Source organism: Ixodes scapularis, unplaced genomic scaffold, assembly GCF_016920785.2.
Source record: "Ixodes scapularis isolate PalLabHiFi unplaced genomic scaffold, ASM1692078v2 PGA_scaffold9__187_contigs__length_104089568, whole genome shotgun sequence".
In the NCBI taxonomy this organism is placed as follows: Eukaryota; Metazoa; Arthropoda; class Arachnida; order Ixodida; family Ixodidae; genus Ixodes; species Ixodes scapularis.
The window spans coordinates 72,768,570-72,788,036 of record NW_024609884.1 but is presented as its reverse complement, the minus strand read 5'-3'; the positions used below and the strand labels follow the sequence as shown (position 1 = coordinate 72,788,036).

Here is a 19,467-nt window from a genome sequence, read left to right as displayed (position 1 = left end):
TTTTCTGCCATGTGTCAGGAGGTTGCTAATGGCCCAATTACTACAGTCGACTCTCATTATTTCAAAATCTGTTAATTCAAAATTGCGGATAATTCAAAGTAACATGCTGGTCCCATCCTATGCGTATTTATAAGAGGAAACTCCTGATAATTCAAACTTTGCTTTATTCAAACAAATTTTCAGCCCCCCTCAAGTTTGAATTAATGAGAGTCGACTGTACTGCCCAAATTTATGAAGAAATTTTTGATGCTACGATTATCAGCGATATGAGATGCATTCAGCACACAGTGTGCTGGTCACAGCGGCAGAGATAAACTGATAAAACCTGCACCTTGCGCATCAACATCTTTGCTCAAATTTTAGGTGGATTGCACTTTGTGAAAGCAGTTTTCACCAGCACCACAAGTACTCTTTCCCACTAATCAGGTGGCACAGCCAATACTTGCCGGTCGTTGCTTTGACGATTGCATCTCACATTGTGGACAATGGTATGAGGGGTGTTCAATAGGTTTGACTTCCTGGGCTGTAACTTTTTATCCACTGATAGAATTGAAAGATGTTACATTCAAGTGAAAGTTTGGAATCTCCTCTCTCCCAGGATCACATCACTTTTTTTATATAGTCCCCACCAGTGGCGACGCACTTCTGCCACCGGTGCACTAGTCTCTGCATACCGTCGTGGTAGAATGAGGGCGGCTGTTGACGAGACCAGCAGTGCACTGCATTGGTGACCGCCATCTTTGGACGCAAACCATGTACCATTTAGATCAGGGGTGGTCAGACGAACATAGGCAAAGAGCTACGAAAAAGAACCATTAAGCAAAAAAAGCAGTAAATGAGGGGCATGGAAGTTTTTAGTTTCATTATTCTCCATTGGGGGACACAAATAATTCCTCTTATAAACCAATCGCTCATAAGTCTTTTTCATAATGCATCCTTATTTGTGATACAAGCGCCTTAAAGTTTGGCTCGAATAATGTTGTTGCGGTCCTGAGCAGCTCAGGTCGCATGCTATTTTAATTTTAACATCTTCATTTTTAAGAAGAGTGCCTCAAAGCAGTAGGTAGGGCGGCATAAGGCTGCCATAATGCAAGCTGGAGGGGGTAGTACTTTGTCCAGGGTGCTGCGAACTGCATTTGGACCAGTAAAGAGCAGCATGCGGCACGTAAGCAGAACTTTGGCCACCCGTGTCTTAGATGTTCCTTCATCTTGGGAAACAGCCAGAACTCTGATGGCACGAGTTTCTGGCTGTAAGATGGGGAAGGCAAGACGTCTTGGAACTGCAGCTCCTCCAGCACGGTGTTGGTGTCATCAGTAGCCACCCTCATTCTTGTACAATGGCATGCAGAGACTAGTGCACCAGTGGTGGAAGTGCATCGCCACTGGTGGGAACTTTATCTAGGGGCATCGGTGGCCAAGTGTTCAAGTGCACCTCAGCTCAGAGAATGTGGAGCAAAAGCTCAGGCTGCAGAACCCAGGGGATCCATGGTTTCAAGCCCTGCCTGTTTTGATCTGTATGAGCAGCGTACCAGCGTGATTCACGGTAAAGATCCCGGGCTAGCAGTGGTACTCCACTGGTTAAATTGTTTATCTACAGTGTAAACCCGTGTCGGCGCACCACGAAGGCGGACCGATTTTATGCTGTACAAACACAAATGTCAATTTGGTTTTTGATCTGCTCCTGGAAAAAAGGATATTCCAAACTTCGATTTAAATGTAGCATCTTTCAATTCCATCACTGTATAAAAAAGAGACAGCTCAGGAGGCAAAACTAATTGAACAGCCCTCGTAGTACTTGTCAGATTGGTGCCTAACTTCCTCAGTCTAAAAATTTATATAGTTTTTCTTTTCACTTCGTAGGAATTTTCTTTTTTTTTTTTTTATAAAGGTACTCTGCAGCAAAGTTACAGATTCTATTTAGTATACCAAATGTACAGTTGGCAGCAAAAGTTTGCGGGACACGGGAACACCAGCCAACATTACTTTATGCACTTTCTGACGGTGCGCAGCCACTCTCAAGACTCGTGTTCTGGGAATGCACTTCCTTTCATGCTTGCAGTCATGCCTTGCTTACTTGCTTCCATCCAATGTGCACGACGTAACAGGGACCGGCGCAAGGTGCCACGAAACAACATTTGGTGCATGCAAGCTTTGTGACCCATCACGGTGGCTGAGGCAGGCGTGTCGCATGATGGCTGGCAAAGAAGCCTCTTATACCGGGTCCAGTTATCTCGTGCACGTCGGACGGAAGCGAGTAAAAAAGGCATGACTGAAAGCATGAAAGGACGCGCATGCACAACATATGGTCCTTGAAAGCGGTGGCACGCCGTCAGAAGGCGCAGTAAGTCATTTCAGCTGGTGCTTCCGTGCCCGCAATCTTTTTCAGGCGACTGTACCTTTTAGTGTCATCTTGGACAATTTCAGTTCTGAAACATTGAATAGATGTGGTGCCCATGCAAAGGAATTGTGCCCCCTAATAATATAAGATAGGGGTAGGCACCTTTTACAGCAGTGGGCCAGATGTTTGTAGAGCATATAAGAGCGGCGAATTTTACACTCGACAGCCGTCATTCAGCTCGACACACATAGTCTCTTTGAGAGGCCTGTTGTATCACTCGATGCACAAAAAGCTGTCTAGTAAACAAGTCAAAATAGAAGTGTGATTGTTGCCTTTCTGCGAGTAGACTGACAAAGAAAATATTTATGCGGCAGTATGCGTTGGTGTAAAGTAGCAAGTAGGGCTCTCGTGCAAACTACATCTCAGCCCGAAGCTGCAGTGAGCTGGGTGTAAACATGTAGGCCGGTCCCGCAGGATGTTTTCCCCTAGCCCGGCACAGCCTGGGGCTGAGATGTAGTTGTTAATCTCACGAATAAGCTCGATTTAATTGAAGATATCTCAACTCCAACCACCCAGCAAGGCTGCCATGTTTGGAAAGATGTATGACATCCTCTGCCGGTGTCTTCCACTTTCTCGCCTTCTCCACTTCTTTTCCTGCTGAAAATCGATGTGCAGAGTGTACAAAGGCCAGCAATGACCTGTCATAAAAAGAGAATAATTGATAAGGTGTAGCGAGCCCTTGGCGGGAGAAGGGCGGCCACTGGCCGGTTACGTCAGTTCTGTCACGTTTGCCTGGTCACTATTTAATCCTTTCCATACTCGTACGCCATCAATCATAAGTGGTCGATAGTTTCTGCACAGCACCAAAATTAATATTTGGCATACCGTAACATGTTGCACCATCTTGTGGATAACCAAAGAACTACATTTACGGTTTCGGTTCTGTTTTATGCTTTCTTATAAGGTGGTGAGCTTTCAGAAATAAATCTTTGCACCGCAGTGGCACCTCCCAAACATGGCGTCCTGCTGGCATTGGAGACCGCTATGGAGATGATGTTACTCGTGTGATTTAATTGCATCTGTCTCTTGTTTTCTGGAGGGCAGTAACAGTGAGGACTGTAGACGATGTTGGATCATCTGATTTTTGTATCCGAGAGCAGCGTTTCATTTCAGAGGCCCTGAAGATCCACAGGTACTTGTTGATGAGTAGGGTTCTAACTTCCCAGGCTACCCTGGGCCATGGCACATGTGTCATAAGTGCTACAAGTCATAAAAATAGCAGAAGAGGCTAGACTACAAGCAGTGCAATAAGATTATCAAGGTCTAGCACAAAATCTGTGTTCTGCAGGACATGCACCACTGCATACAAGCGCTTCTCTGAATGGCACAGCCACCACAGAAGCCCTTTCCTACATATGTATCAAGGAAAGATATTATCAGCTAGAGCACTGTAACTTACGGAAGTGATAGCATTGGCAGTGATGTGATTGCTGCCCCAATTGCGCCAAACTGCACCAAGGGGCTAACCCTGCTACGTACTGCTACATTTTGCCAAAATATGGGCAGTCTGTGCCAAGCCTGCACCAAAGGACCAATTTCGGTCGCCTTTCAAACCCAAAACTAAACTGAGCATGCGTGAGCCAGGTGGCACAAGCGGCCGCCCGACACAAAGTACCCTGCATTAATTGTCCATCCGGTCTTGCATTGTTTTCCCCACCGTCTCGCGTTTCGCGCTCGTCGTCTCATGGGTCTCGTCTTGCGTCTTTTTGAAATTTTTTCAACAATAGATGCGGACGTGTGTGGACGCTCCAACGCTAGTATGCTGGGTACCAGCCATACCGTCATGCTATGAAACGAAATCATGTTTTTGTGCGGGGGAGTTACTTAGTTAGCTGAAGCACTTGCTCCTGAAAGCAACGGCCGTGGGAAAACTATTTGGTTCCTGCCTCCCTGTCCGGTGGCAATCAGTTCATCGAACGACGTTTCATCGACACGCGATGTTTCACCGACAAATCGTTTCATCAACACCTCAGATTAGCTTTCTTCTGTAATAAGCTGCATGAGACTGTCACCGCGGGGTGGCATGTACAAGTCGGTCAGGTGGGTTAACATTTTTGTAACGAACCGCTGCAGACTGTCGCCGCGAAGCAGTGTGAATACAGGTGAGGGGGTGGGTTAACGCGCACCCCAGTGATACACGCGTTACAAAATGTCCCTACAGCGTGCAATTCGCTAAATGAGTGTCGATGAAACGATCGTGTCGACAAAACGTGTGTCCATGAAACGTCCACGAAATGTAATTTCGCGGTTCGGCGAAATGATAGGGACCCACCCGCACGGCGAGCTTGTTTGTCTCGAGTTAGTCATTGCACAAAACGCTCCAAGAACTTTTTTGACCCTGGCTCGCGATGTCTTGCATCAATGTGCTCAGGTTCTTTTTTTCTGTGTGTTTTGTTTGTACCTTGCCTGCCGGCCTGGCAACACGCGCCGCTGGACTGTTTTTTGTTGTATGCTGGACAGTTACATTTTGCATACAGTTTTGGGAACCAGTTGGCGACGAATCGTAGTGGCATGGTTTTGGTTTCGATCGAACAGCCGTTGTCCTTGCTCGCACGACGAAGCACGTGCAACTGCAAGCCTGCCGAAGTTTCCCTCAGATGCATGCAAACATGATTGCACGATGGAGGCACCAGCTGGGACGCTTGCAACCATTGCTTTATGTTTGCTTACTTGACGAAAATCTCGCACGTCGGGAACTAGTAAATTGGTGGCAAGCGGTTTTTCAGAATTGCTCGGCGACGCCTACAGCACTGTACACTTGTGGGATGTCTCAGCAGTAAAAAACTAAAAACACAAGCAGCGAGTTCCGTCACAACACGTCACATCACAACACAACATAAAGTGTCCTTGTTCGTCCAGCACTTAAAACAGATATGTTCATTTTTCTAAGAATATCTGCTTCAAAAGCCACTTTTGCTGCTCCAAAACACTGTTTTGGCTGCTGCAAAGACCACTTTTGTTGCTCCAAAACACTGTTTTGGCTGCTCTGAAAGGTGCTCCAAAATGGCTTAGGCCAATCACATCACTGCAGTGGGTATGAGGCGCATTTTGCATATTTAGGATAATATGCAATGATGTGATTGCTGCGCCATTTTCGCCAAACTGCACCAAAGGGCTTACCCTGCTACATTTAGTGCAAATGGGAGGGATTTTTGCCAACAGTGCCCCCAACTTGATTTCACTTTATTAATACTGAAAATATCATGGCTCAGGCCCCGCTACACTTTTGGATTGTTATGGTAGGCTCTGCGAATTTTCAGTATTTTCAATTATAGCCACAGATAATGTACTATTCTATTTTATCTCTCTGTCGGTGTAAAGCACTGACAGTACTTGAAATCTTTTTGTAATATTTCTTATGTTCACAGTTTGCTCTAGCGGGTAAGTTAACTTTGTTGAGTGCACTCCTCACCGCACTCTTCTGTACTACAGTGGAGCGACAACTGTGGAGTAAGCATCACGATTTTATTTATCTTGCTCTGCTGCACTGCACCCACGTGCTAAAGGGAAAGTACTCCCCCAGAGCGAGTCGTTAAAGGGAAGATGGGGCACTTCTGTATTTGAGAAAAAACACTTGATTTGCGTTCATTTGGCCTTTAGAATAACAGTGTATCACAATTATATTTCAATGCAATGTGCCAGAAAGCCATAAGAGCAATTTCAAAATAGGGCTGAAGCCCCGCCTCCCTAGCCTTGGGCAGCCAAAAGATCCGTCGATGATGTCACGTACCGCGACTTTCTTTCGCGTTTTCTCGCGTTTAACAATACTTGCGCAGCAAATGGTTTGGGTATTCGGGTTCACGGGGTAAAAATAACTAGAGTTCACTTCTAACTCTTTTTTTTTTTCAAAAAGCACCGTAGCTTCCCCTGAAATACGCAGGTGTCGGATATATTTTTAAAAAAAGGGAACTTGGTGATTGTTAATGTAACGACTCTTAGTTTGCAGTAGAAACTTCTGAATAAAATTGCGACTATTATTTATGATAAACTGCAATATTCTGGCAATATTTTTTTTTTTTTTTTTCAAATTTGAGATTTAGCAACAATACTTGCAAGATTTACATAAAATGCTTTGTAGGTTTTTTTTTTTTTTTTTTTCAACTTTTGTTTAGTTGTCACCTTTATATAGGTTTTATATGTTTGAGGTACAGTCAATAAAATGAAGCTTGGGAATAACCTTAACGAGTTTGACTGGATTGTTTTAAGATGGCATACTTATCGTTAGCATGCCAATCTTTGTTATCGTGAAGTTCTACATAAAAATTGTCATTAATGTTCATAATTCAATGACAAAAGATTTTTGTTTTTTTTAAAATCTGAATTAAGAATTTGTTTTATTACAACATTTAGAACTTGAATGAAATGTAAGGGTGAGTGAATATTCGAAATTTCAAATATGAATCGAATACTATACATTCAATATTCGTATTCGATTCGTAATCGAAGTCTCTGGTATTTTTCGAATATTCGTCGTAACGCGAATATTCGAAATTAATAGAATATTTGAAAGCGTATTTGCAAGCGTAAGTTTGGCTTTCAGTTTCAGTTACTGTAAGCAAGGCCCATTGACAGCGACATAGCTGCATGGCGGCTTCAGCCTAAACTGGTGGTGCCGGTATCGGTAGTGGTAATCTGCGAGTTTCTGTTCCCTTGTGACTCACTTTCGCGTTTGCCCACCCATGTTAAGGCGGATGGAGGTGATTGCCGGGAACCGTCTGCAAAGCGAAGGAACAAATGGGAAACGGCACCAAAACGAAGAGGAGTGCCATTTGGAAATATTTTGCGAGGGTGACGGCATCAATGGCGCAATGTACGGCATGCGAGTCAGCGCTTAAAACGCCCACAGGTACGACAACACCCCTTGTCAACCATCTCAAAGTACATTCTGCGTTGTTGAAAGAGTATCGTGGGATTACCGCTAGTACGCCAGGAAAAGATCAACAGACACTGACGGACTTAGTGCGCCGCACGGAGCCCCTGCCAGAAAGGAGGGTGCGAGCGCTATAAAACAAGGTGGCCGCCATGGTGGCGCTTGATTCACAGCATTGTGGAAGACCGCGGCTTCAAAGAACTTCTGACAGAAGCCGTTCTCAACTATCGCCTACCATCCCGCTCTACACTCTCGCGCGTGCTTGTGCCGCGGACGTATGACGACACCCGAAAGAAGGTGAAAGCAGAGCTCAACAGTGCCTTTGAAGGCGGCACTACCGCTGTTGCCTTCACAAGCGACATGTGGACATTGTGCGCTAACGAAAGTTACGTGAGCTTCACCTGCCAACTTCCCACTCCAAAATTCATGATGAAGCAGTTCACACTGAACACTCGACAGAACATCGCAACTATTCTGGACAAAATATGCCGTGACTGGGAGATACCCAATGAATGTGCGAAGTTCACCGTGATGGATAACGGACGCAACATCCGTGGTCCGTTAAGGAGACTTCCGTGGACTGGAAGAGCGTGCTTTCGCACATACACTTCAAGTGGCGATTAATTACGCGAGATCCCGCTCGCCGGCTATTGATCGCCTGTGCAAGAAAGTGAGGCATATTGTGGGACATTACAAGCACAGTTCATCAGCTCAGAAAAGGCTTGAGGAGTGCCAAAAGAAGATGGGAAAGGACGCATTACATCTGGTACAAGACGTGGAGACGAGATGGAGTAGCCAGTATCTAATGTTGTCTCGCCTAGTGGAACTCAATGCAGCAGTCACTGTGGAGCTTGCTACCTCGGACTGTGACATCAATGGATTTGGTTCATCATAGTAGAAAGATACTTCTGAATATGTACAACTATTGAAGCCATTGTTTGATGCCACTGTTATTGCCAGTGCTGAGAAGTGTCTGTCCTTGTCTTCCCAAGTTCCTATAATTTTCGGTACGCTCCAATGTCTGGGTAGCTGTGCTGGGGCATCAGAATTTCCCGCAGAACTGATAAGATCCATCACGGCAGGGTTCACCCTGTATGAGCAGGACAAGGAAGCATGGTTTGCTATGTTCTTGGACCCACGCTTCAAGTCAACTATTTTTAAAGCCGAAAAGGAAAAATCATTATGGCTAAAAGCTCTGGTGCTGCAAGAGCTAGCCTCATATGATGCTACTGAAGAAACCCAGCCGGTAGCTGCAACACAGTCACGAGAGCAAGGCTGAATGCCGTCAGCAGATGTTTGGCAGGCATTTGACCACTTAGCCAAAAGTGCAGTGGAAAGCAAAGTAGTTTCAGCTTCAGAATGGTAAGTTGTAGTGTATGAGGAGGAGGCACTGCTAAAGAAAGAAAGTGATCCGTGTGAGTGGTGGCGAACTGTCGGGTCCTTAAGATATTTCAGTCTGGCAAAGCTTTGCATAAAATACCTGGCAATACCTGCCACTTCAGTGCCGAGTAAGAGTTTTTTCTGTGGCTGGAGGTGTAGTTTCCACTCGAAGGGAGTGCCTCCTAAATGAACATGTGCAGCAGTTGATTTTTCTGCATGACAACTTATAATCTTCCCTACAACGAGAATTTTCGTTTTTGTGTTTTTATTCTCGTTCAGATTACAAGTTGCCATGCAAAAAAATTAACTGCAGTTTTGGCATGAGAATATAAAAATGCTGTAAATGAATGCACCTGCCTTCGACTATTCGATATTCGATGCTAACTTCGTATTCGATTCATATTCGAAAATGTTGATATTCGCACACCCCTAATGAAATGTCAATTTGTGTGCTCAAGATAATTTAACATTATTTCAGTGGAATCTACTATTTGGTTAACATTTTATTTCATACCTAAAATGACCATTCACAGCAGTCCATACTGTCCTTCATCAATCAGCATCTTGTTGCCATGCCTAGTGCTTCTATGTGCAACTAAACAGCTAGTTTTGCATTTGAGGGAATCAAACCTGCCGTGCAGTTGATGCTAACAAAAGGTTGCACAGAAGTGTGAAGGCAAAGCAGGCATGTTTTTTAGCTGGATAGGCCAACACATGTATCTCGACATATAGTATTTGCAGTAGTATGAATAAAAATGAAGTATGTGCTTGTGCTGCAAAAGCACTTTTTGCTGCTCTATAATGGACTTCTAACTGCTCCAAAAGGATCTAAAAGAATAGACATTCCTGTTTATGCAATGTAAAGTGCAGTGCGGCGACACTGGTTTAAGCTGTAGGTGGCAGATTTAGCCAGTGCAGAACCACTGCTAGCCTGGGGTTTTTAATACACGCATCAGGCAGTAACGATTCGTGACCGCGTGTCGGTACGATGCTCATCCAGATTGAAAGGGCAGGAGTGGGGATTAAACCCAGGATTCCTGGGTTCTGCAGCACTAACTTTCAATACATGTGCTAAAGGTTGTGGTGCACTAACTCACTGCCACCAATCCCCCTCCAAAAGGTGCTACAAAATAACTCTGGGCCAATCACATCACTGTATATGTAGTACGCTTTGATATATCTGTAAATTTTTCAACATTCTGTTCTCTTTTTGGTGTAAATTGCAAGGTCAACAATTAAATTTACGAAACTTTTTCAATACATTATGGTAACTAGTTCCCTTCAAAATAGCAACTTACATTTTGATGTATCATAATAAGCTATATGCTGAATAGTTCTTAAAATAGTAAAATGTGTTTGAAAATCTGGAAGAATCGCCCCTTTTCCTCAAAGTAAGAAAAGCGGTAAACAATAATTTTGTAACTACTAGAGTTTTTAAAAATTGTGAAACTTGGTGTATACGTATATCAGGTAACCACTGAAGATTGTATATTAAGAATAATTTATGTTGTTGTTTTTTTTCTTTTGTGTCCCGAGTCCTTTACTTATCTAATTCTGTGGTGTATTGTCAACACCAGATGTTCATTGAGCATGATCTGCCATTTGATCTAATTTGTAAATTACAGAGGCAGTGGGCAATAGTTAGTAGATCAGTACTGTATGAAGGATGTAAGAATGTCATGTGATAACGAGTTGAGAGACCTGAAAAACTACTTTTGTCTTTTCCTTAGGGATGAAGACGCAGAAAAGGCAACGCAGAACAATATTGCCTCCATCCAGTCGTTTTTCAAGCGGGATCCAAATCACACAGCAAAAGTGGCTCCTAAAGAAAGCGCTTTTTTTGTGGATCGTGCCCTTGCACAAGTGAGCGATTTGTAACACACTGGTAGATGTCAAACATGGAGCTCTTTCTAAGCGTAAAGCCTGCCTCATTTATTACTTTTTCCACCACATGCTTCAGAGTTTGAACTGGACAGAAGAACTAGTGAAGGAGCATGTCAATGCCCCTTGAAAGCTTTATTGTGCAAACATAGCCGGCGTCTTGTTTCCTCATGGCACCCTCGTTCTTTTCACATGGCCAACGGGAAGAGGTGTGGACGGCGTCGGAAAATCTCGCGCTGTATGTGGTTCTTCACGAGCTTCTCCATGATCTCCTTGGCCTTGGGCAGTAGCTTGGCCGGGAACATCGGGCTGCGGGTGGCTATCCGGACAATGGTGAGCAATTGCTCGGCCAACTGCTTGTGGACGATGACACCGTTAAGCGTGAGGACGTCATCAACACCAGTGATGACGTTGTGCAGCGCCCTCGGTGGCAAAGGCCGGAGCACCTTGTGAAGGTTCTGCATGCTGCTATTGTCCATGCGCACAATCTCGTCCCTGTGGGCTGTTTTGAGGTATTGGAGGAATTGGAGCAAAGAGCGCTCTTCGGTTGTGGTGTGCACCTTCCGGACGATGGTCCACATCTCCTTGCGCAACTGCTTGTCAATGCTGACAATGATCTCCATGGGTATTATCAGGTGCTGGAAGTCCAAGTGCTGGAGCAGGTCCGCCAGGCGGACGCGCAGCTCGCGCTTCACAAGTCTCAGCACAAACTTGTTGTCGACAAAGGCGGCCACAGCCTTGATGAAGTCGCTCTCCAGGCTAGCAGTTGCGGGGCTCATGTGACTGTGCAGCACTTCGTCAAGCATGCGCAGGAGCGTTTCAGCATTCACGTGACTTTCGGAGCTCTTGTAGATCTTGGTGGCGAGCACAAAAAGAATGTCGCTCACCAGCACCGTTTTGAGTGGCTCTGGGAAGAGGCTGCTGTTGACAGGCATTAGGTCCACAAACTTGACTAGTGCTTCCTCGGTGCTGTCTGTATTGTTGTGGAGTCTCAGCAGTCTCATAGCCACAATAGTAAGGCTTCCTGTGAGCGGTGGCTCTTTGTGCTCGGCTCTGGGAAGCGCGGCGTGAAGCAGACCTATAAGAGCCTTGAAGTCGGCAGGGGTCCAACTCGAGAAATCTTCGAGCATTTTATGTACAATGTCCACAGACACATTTCCTGGGAGTTTTTGAAGATATTCTTTCAGATCACTCAGGGCACTGGTGGACTTTTGGGGCTCATTGTGTAATCTTTGGAGAATTTCTTCGATGTACTGCACAACAGGTGCCAGGGCAGGACGACTAGAAGTCAAGCTGGACAGTTTGTTTTTGAAGTCTGTCAACAGAGGAATGACTTTGTAGCGCTCAGTGCTGCTTTCAGCCTTGTCTTCCAGGATCTTGGCCAGCTGCTTGCTAAGCTCCACTTGCTCGTTGACATTATCATGCTGCAGAAGAGCAAAAGCAATGTCTGAAGATAGCTGTATGGCATAGGCAGCTGCATGTTGATTAGGTACAAACTTGATAAGTGTCTCCAGAATAGGCCTTGGTAGCTGCTTCATTGTGCGAATGAGATTGTGAAGAAACTTCCCGAGGAAGTTTGTTCGCTCGGGTGGCAGAGAGCGAATGGTGGGCCTTGTAATGACAACTGGGATGTCTTGTAGGAGAGACAGTTTGTTGCTGGTCGACAATGTGGGTCTCAAAGCAACACCTTGGTGCGTGGCACCGAGAAGCTTTTCAACCAGGGTGACAGTCATCTGGTCAGTGGTGAGTAAACGCATAGCAACCACCACGAGATTGCCTCGTACTGCAGGATCAAGGGCTACAAAGTAAAGATCCCGAGAGAGCTCACTCGTGAGGTGGTCTATCTTGAAGTCATGGTCTTCCACCTCCTTTGGAAGGCTATCAATCTGCTTTGGGAGTAGCTGACGCATAGGCCAGTGGACGTAGGACAGCACCGTGATATCACCCCGTGGGATGCTAGATACCTGGAGAGGTTTCCTGTTAAGTAGGATATCAATGATGTACTTTATTGAACGCGGGTATTTCGATTTCTCAGGTCGATTAGAGTTGAGTTTGCTGGCAATGGTGGACAGCTCTTTCTGCAGCGTTGGGTTATTTGCTGTGACTGCTGCCACAACTAGCAAGATCTGGTTGATCTCTCGAAGGCTATTCACTGGCAGGTTGAAGTTCTCCACATCTCGGAGCAGTGGAACAAAGATATCACTACGCTCCTTGTACGTCCATCCATAATTCAGCACTTGACTGACCACATAGTCGTCGACCTTTTCATGCACCAAAGCAAGGATTGTGTTGAGCACAGTTACTCGAGCAGCAGGAGACAGATATTGGAAAGCTTCATTGCCATAGAGAGTCAAACAGTCTGTGAGCACAGTCAACCTCAAATGAGGTGCTATTAGGTCTGTTCTAGTGACAATGGAGTGCAAACTGGAAAGCATAGGGCCAATTTTTGTTCGTGGTATATGGTTGGTGCTGACTAACCGCAGAAGTAGTGCCACAACATTTCCAACTATTAAAGGATTGCCATTGGATGTGTTTAGCACTTCTGCCAACCTCTGAACTGTCAAGAACGACTCTCGTGAGATTCCTTTCCAGTTGGGGTGTATGGAAAGAAGGAGGTCGAGGGATAGTGGAGCCCTTGTATCCTTCAGGTAAGTTAAAATAGGTGCAAAGCCTGTGTGGGTTGTGGTAGTTTCACGAAGAAGAGTTTCCAAGATGATCTTCAGCTGTCGTTTGTCATTCTCGCTCACTTGTGGACTGTTGATGAGGTCTTCTAGGATTTCAATAATGAAATGCCTCAAATCTTTATTAATTTGGGTTCTGTTGGTTGTCTGCACATACTGCACCACCAAGTGAATGAATTCTCGCGTAGAAATTCCAGAAACGTGATGCACTGCCAAATAAGGTATCAGGATCTCGAGTACCATGTGTACTCCTTCTACAGTTCCATTGATGGTTCGATTTATAAGGATGTTTAAGATTTTTGTTTTGAGTGTGCCTGTCATTTCTAGTGTGAGAACCTTCTGTAGCACCTCCAGTCTAAAATTGCCTCCTGTTACAAGTATCTTGTAAAGCTCACGTACCAAGTATTCTGTTTTCTCTTCTAATTCTCCGGTTAATTGAGCGTTTGTTAGTGCTTCAACAATAACTAGTATAACCTTCTCCTCCACGGCAATCACAATCTCTGGGTGCTGGGATGTAATATTTTCAGCGTCCTTTATAACAAGAGTGATATTCTTGTCATGAGTTTGATTGAAAAGCATTTGTATGATTTCAAGGATATTGCTGTCTGATTCATTGACATGAGTGATGTGGTGCGATATTTTTTCTATATTGAACCTGATGGGGACACCTTCAGGGGGGTACATAGGAACTGTAAAAACATGGGTTGCTTGAGATGGTGTCGGTATCGTGATCTCTGTAGTTCCCATTTCTGTGATGCTCTCCGTTGTAACCACAGTTACAAGAGGTGTTGTTTCCACTGGAGGTGTGCTTCCCTTACTGTCAATATGCGAGGGAGTGGTACCGTGGTGTGTTACTGATGGCAATGGTGAAGTAGTGAAATTTGGTGTCCCTGAGAAGGTAGATCCATTTGATGGAGTTTCAACTGAGGGTGTGGCTGTAGGAGTTCTGATTGACACAGATGGGGTCTTTGACGGAGTTAGTCCGGGGGGTGTTGCTGCAGAAGGAGATGAAGATGGCGTATTCGACGACATTGCAGAGGGTGTCGCTGTAGGAGTTCCTTTGGATGTGGACATCTGTGAAGGAGATCCAGTTGGGGGTGTTGCAGTGGGTGTTCCTGTGGATGCATTTCCTGGTGTAGTTGAACCTGAGGAAGTTTCTGTAGTAGTTGATTTTGTCTCTGATGAAGGTGTTGCTGTAGGTGTTCCTATAATTGGTGGCGTCTTTGATGTGTTGGCACCAGAGGGTGTTGCTGTAGGTTCCCTTGTGGATGTGGATGTTTTCCCGGGTGATTCTACCGGAGGTGTTCCTGTAGGCACCTTTGTGGACGTGGATGTTTTCCCAGGTGTAGTTTCTACTGAGGCTGTTGCTGTAGGTGTCCCTGTAGTTGTGGATGTTTTCCCAGGTGTAGTCTCTATTGAAGGTGTTCCGGTGGATGTTTTCCCAGGTGTAGTTCCTCCTGGGGATGTTCCTGTAGATGTGGATGTTTTCCCAGGTGTAGTTTCTTCTGAGAATGTTCCTGTAGATGATGATTTACTAGGTGTAGTTTCTGATGGTGTTCCTGTAGGCACACCTCTGGATGTGGATGTTTTCTCGGGTGTAGTTTCCACTGAGGGTGTTGCTGTAGGCATCTCTATGGATGTTTTCTCAGATGTAGTTTCTACTGAGGGGGTTCCTGTAGGTGACCTTGTGGATGTGGATGTTTTTCCAGACGTAGTTTCAGCTGACGGTGTTCCTGTAGGTATCCCTACGGATGTGGATGTTTCCTTGGGTGTAGTTTCTACTGAGGGTGTTCCCGTAGGCATCCCTGTGGATGTTTTGATAGATATAGTTTCCGACGGTGTTCCTGTAGGCGTCCCTGTGGATGTTTTCTGAGGTGTAGTTTCCACGGAGGGTGTTGCTGTAGGCATCCCCGTAGATGTAGATGTTTTCTCGGGTGTAGTTTCTACTGAGGGTGTTCCTGTAGGTGACCCTGTGGATATGGATGTTTCTTCCACTGTGGTTTTTACTGATGGTGTTCCTGTAGGTATCTCTGTGGATATTCTCCAAGTTGTAGTTTCCACTGAAGGTGTTGTGGTAGGTGTCCCTGTAGATGTGGGTGTTTCCCCAGGTGTAGTTTCTAATGATGTTGCTGTAGATGTTTTTGCAGGTGTAGTTTCTACTGAGGGTGTTCCTGTAGGCATCCCTGTGGATGTGTTCCCAGGTGTTTCTACTGAGGGTGTAGCTGTAGGTGTCTCTGTGGACGTGGATGTTTTCCCAGGTGTTGTTTCCTCTGTGGGTGTTGCTGTAGGTGTCCCTGTTGATGTAGGTGTTTTCCTTGGGGTAGTTTCAAAAGTGGGTTTCATAGGTGTCACCGTAGGAGTCGATACTTGCGACGAAGTTACAACTGAGGGTGTGCCCGTAGGAGTCTCTGTAACGCTAGACGTCTCTGAGGGAGTGGCTGTTGGCATAGATGCTTGAGTTTGGCCTTGACTTGAAGGTGTTGCTGTAGACATCTGCGAAGGAGTTACAACCGAGGACGTTGCTGTAGACATCCCTATAGAAGTCTGTGGTGGTGTTGCTATTGAGGGTGTCCCTGTAGGTGTTTCTACAGAAGTCTGTGGTGGTGTCACAACTGAGGGTGTTGCTGTAGGAGACACTGTGGGTATAGGTGTTTTTTCGGACATTGGAGGTGTTGTTACTGTGACAGTCGTAGATGTAGGCCCCCATGGTGTTTCCACTGTACTTTCTTTTGAGGATGTTGCTGTAGGGGTTAGTGTGGATGTGGACACTGTTGGTGATGGAGTTTCAGTGGGAGTTACTTCTGATGTGGCAGACGACGTTGTTGCTGTGGAGAACTCAGTCATGGTTGGATTTCCAGTGAAGGGAGTTGTTTCTATTGAAGGGGTTGCTGTAGGGGTTTCTCTGGGCAGTGTGGATGGTGCTTCTGTTGGAGCTTCTTCGTATGGGGTTGTAGGTATTTTAGTTATACTTTTTGTATATGTTGCAGTAGATGACTCTGATGACGTTTGAATTGAGGTAGTAGTATTTGCTATAGGTGTGGCTGTGATGGTTTCTGGAGATGTGCGTGTTGTCTCTGGCGAGGTTGTGGATGAAGGGGTTGTTTCAGGTGTTTCCATAGTTACTGTAGACTCAGTTCGTGTTAAAGTCGTAGTTTCAGTTGTAGTTATTGCAGTAGTTCCTTCAGTCGTGATATTCTTACTTGGATGGCAGGGCCCTGTAGTCATAGTGGGCAGAATGACTGTCTGAATATTAATCGTCAGTCCAGGCTGAGCCTTTAGCAAGTAGAGGATGAGGCACTCAATATACGAAAATACCTTGCTGCTTATGGTGGGAGCTCGGAGCATGCGGAACAAGACGCTCACCAAGTTGAGCTTGTCACATGTGCTGGCCATTACACCCTCGATGGCTGTTAGCATGGTTTCATCCATTCCATCTAGCTCTTCAATCAGTCGAAGCAGGGTCATATACAGGTAGTTTTTGCGCTCTGGCGAAAGCCACTCATAATAGGGCCTTGTGTGGATCAGCATGAGAGCTGGAATCATCTTGTGGGCAAGTTGGAGGCTGACATGGCTGACTTGCAGTAGTGATGCACTGTCAATGAGCAGATCCAGCACCTTACCAGGAGGCCAGCTGATAGTGAGTAATGCTGTTGCCACTCCAAGAAGGGCAGCCCTTCTATCGGGAGGTAACTGGTATGCCATCTTTGCATAGACAGCAAGTTCTGTGACCAGGTAGGCACGTACGCCTGGTGACTCAAAGAGGACACTCTTCCGGAAGTCTTCAAGCAACTGAGGCACCAGATAATCATGGGCATTCACAAGGTCTCGAATGCCAACCTTGGTGCACTCTTGCCTATGCTGGAACACTGACAGAAGCTGGCTCAAGATGCGATGGTCTTCTTTGGTAGCTACCTGGTGGTGCACCAGTTGTGACAAGATGTTCTGCAGCAGCAAGACACTGCTCTTTGGGGGCTGACAGCTGCCAGCAAGGTCAATGCCGATTTTCAGTAGGAGCTGTATTGATAGGGAAGACAAGGTAGAATTGTTCATGGACTCCTGGATAAAGTGCAGCATGTCATTGTAGGCACGCAGTTTCTCGAGAGTACGTGCACGCGCATAATCGGCAGCATCATTCTGTTGCAAACTTAGCAGTTTTGGATAGCCCTGGTCAAGCAGCACTTCCACCTGGTTGCCTTGGTCCAAAACGATGTGTGGAGAAATATCACCCGACCAGCTGGCAGCCACAATACCCCTGGAAGGGCCCCAAAGTTTTCCCAAAGGTGGACACGACCGAAGGCTAGCAAGGTAGCTTAAAATGGGCAGCACATTGCGAAGGACGGGCACCGGTAGATTGGACAGCTCTTTCTCGCTGGGGGTTGGTCGATGGCAGTCAAAGACGTGTTCTGTCAAACTCTGAGCCACAATGCGGACAGCTGTCGACCGTCGAGCCTGTTGCAGGAGGGCCTCGTAGCTGTGCACCAAGTGTGTAGGCATCGCCCGGGAAAGCAGCAAACGGGCTGCAGTCCGGGATCGTTGTGCCTGTGCAGGAGGTACGGCTGGGGGAAGCCACAAGAGCAACACCACCTGGGCCTGGGAGGGTCCACCACTGCCAAAGACGGGGAACCTCTGTGCTTCAGCTAAGCGAATCAGATGGTCCATGGCCGTGGACAGTTCTGGGGTTGGCCAGTGTCCCAACTGGCCCAGGAGACACCGAAAGATGTCCTCAGACAGGGGCACACCAGGAAGGGCTTGCTGCAGCTGTCGGTGCAGGAAAGACCTCAGAGACCCTCCATCAGCTCTTCGGGATCGGAGCAGGTTCTCGCAAACGCCTTCTGCAAGAAGTTTGTACTGGGATGAGAAAGCAGTAGTGAAGGTTTTTTTTAATTTAGGCTCTGTTAGGCAAGGAAATTAAATCAGAGGAGCAGACCTTTAGTGGAGAGTGTAGCAGAAGCATGTCGCCCATGAAAGAGAGAGAGGGATAGCATTGATAGAAAGGAAAAACCCTCGCAAACCGATCGAGAATGTACGAGAACAGAAGGAGCACGTGAAAGGGAAACCGCGAGAGTCGAGGGAGAGTTGTGGTGTGAACAGAAGAGAATGAAAATATGCTCTTCCGTCCTACACACTGACATCACACCTGCACCTCCTAGTTTAAACTTCCTTGCTGTTAGGCATGTTTTATTCACCTTCAATCTCAACCCCAACTTTAGTTGTTTTTTTTGTTTTTTGCTAACAACTTTGCAATTTAATAAGCTTTTTTATATCTATTTCCCATACTAGTCAATATGGTGACTACCCACAACTGTGTAGGAAGCGGACAAATCGGAAGGAACCTGCGCAACCCGTGGCACGGAATCAGTGGATACGTATTTTTGGCAGCGCAGCCAGTGATACAATTGTTGTGTCATTTGCTTCAAAGTGCTCAGCCAGCAACGTTCTGATATACTGTAAAACCCTTAATGTTGGCAAGCCCTTAACTTTTGCGGATGGAAAAATTCTCGAAATTTAAGTGCATGCGAAAATTTCTGTATTAAGGGTTTTAATGCAGGCATCTGGAATTTGCGACATTCAGTGGTGGTGCTTATGACCTTTGTGACCAATTCGCAAAAAATGGGGGCTGCGAAAAAAAAAGGCTTTTGCAGTATCTCACCAAAATTTGACGAATTTATATTAACATTGCGTCAGAAGTTAGCCTCGCTCTGCAATACCGAAATTGGGATAATGCAATTAATGCAGAGGTGCAAGCGAGCTGTACAATAATGATAATAATCCCTGGAGAAGAGGAACAAGGGGGACAAAGGACAAACACAAATCTTTATACACAGCATGGCTACTGGCACACGACCGAAAAAATATGTCTGGTCCTGGTATCGAACCAGGGACCTCTCCATTTTCAATGGAGTGGTCTACCAACTGAGCTAAGCAGGAGTTATTAACAGTCTTGGGTAAGTTACTTTTAAAAAGTAATTCGTTACAGTTGCAGTTACTTTCAGAAAAAAGTAGTGAAGTTACCATTACAGTTACCGCAACAAAAGAGTAACTCGTTACAGTTAGTTACTTTTAAAAAGTAATGACGTTACTCCTCAGTTACTTTTCTATAACAAAAAAAAAATTAGAAAAAACGCTTTTCACAACGTTTTATTGCATAAAATTAAAAAGTATGCTTTTACTTTATATTGTAACTTAGCAGCAGTTGCTTCTCGAAGTTAGTGTTTGAAAGTTTCCATGCCAGAGTAGTGGCGCAAATCAAAATACGA

General features: G+C 45.6%; 2 protein-coding genes across 2 annotated transcripts in view; one reads left to right on the top strand and one right to left on the bottom strand.

Annotated features, from left to right (window-relative positions):
* The window catches only part of LOC8027157 (ribonuclease H2 subunit A), a 34,222-nt gene extending 23,653 nt beyond the window's left edge, over positions 1-10,569 (top strand). Inside the window, exon 8 of the mRNA XM_029989511.4 lies at positions 10,379-10,569. Coding sequence (XP_029845371.3) covers positions 10,379-10,526 — 148 coding nt within the window. The 3' untranslated portion in view covers positions 10,527-10,569. The remainder of the gene's footprint in view (positions 1-10,378) is intronic.
* A 22-nt stretch (positions 10,570-10,591) lies between these two features.
* On the bottom strand, positions 10,592-18,164 carry LOC121045997. The gene is made up of 8 exons (XM_042287439.1): positions 18,138-18,164; positions 16,411-18,058; positions 16,180-16,282; positions 15,682-15,978; positions 15,272-15,504; positions 14,937-15,204; positions 14,315-14,727; positions 10,592-14,205 (listed from the first exon to the last, which is right to left on the bottom strand). The coding sequence occupies exons 1-8, from the start codon at positions 18,162-18,164 to the stop codon at positions 10,718-10,720; spliced, it is 6,477 nt and encodes a 2,158-aa protein (XP_042143373.1). The 3' UTR covers positions 10,592-10,717.
* Positions 18,165-19,467: the final 1,303 nt, after the last annotated feature.

Coding starts and splice junctions, on each gene's coding strand:
- LOC121045997 (XM_042287439.1), bottom strand. CDS start 18,164: ATGCTTCTGCTACACTCTCCACTAAAG. Junction 15,979..16,179: donor TACTGCAACATATACAAAAA/GTATAACTAAAA, acceptor CATCACCAACAG/TGTCCACATCCACACTAACC. Junction 15,205..15,271: donor CACCTACCACAACACCTTCA/GTGGAAACTACA, acceptor TAAAAACCACAG/TGGAAGAAACATCCATATCC.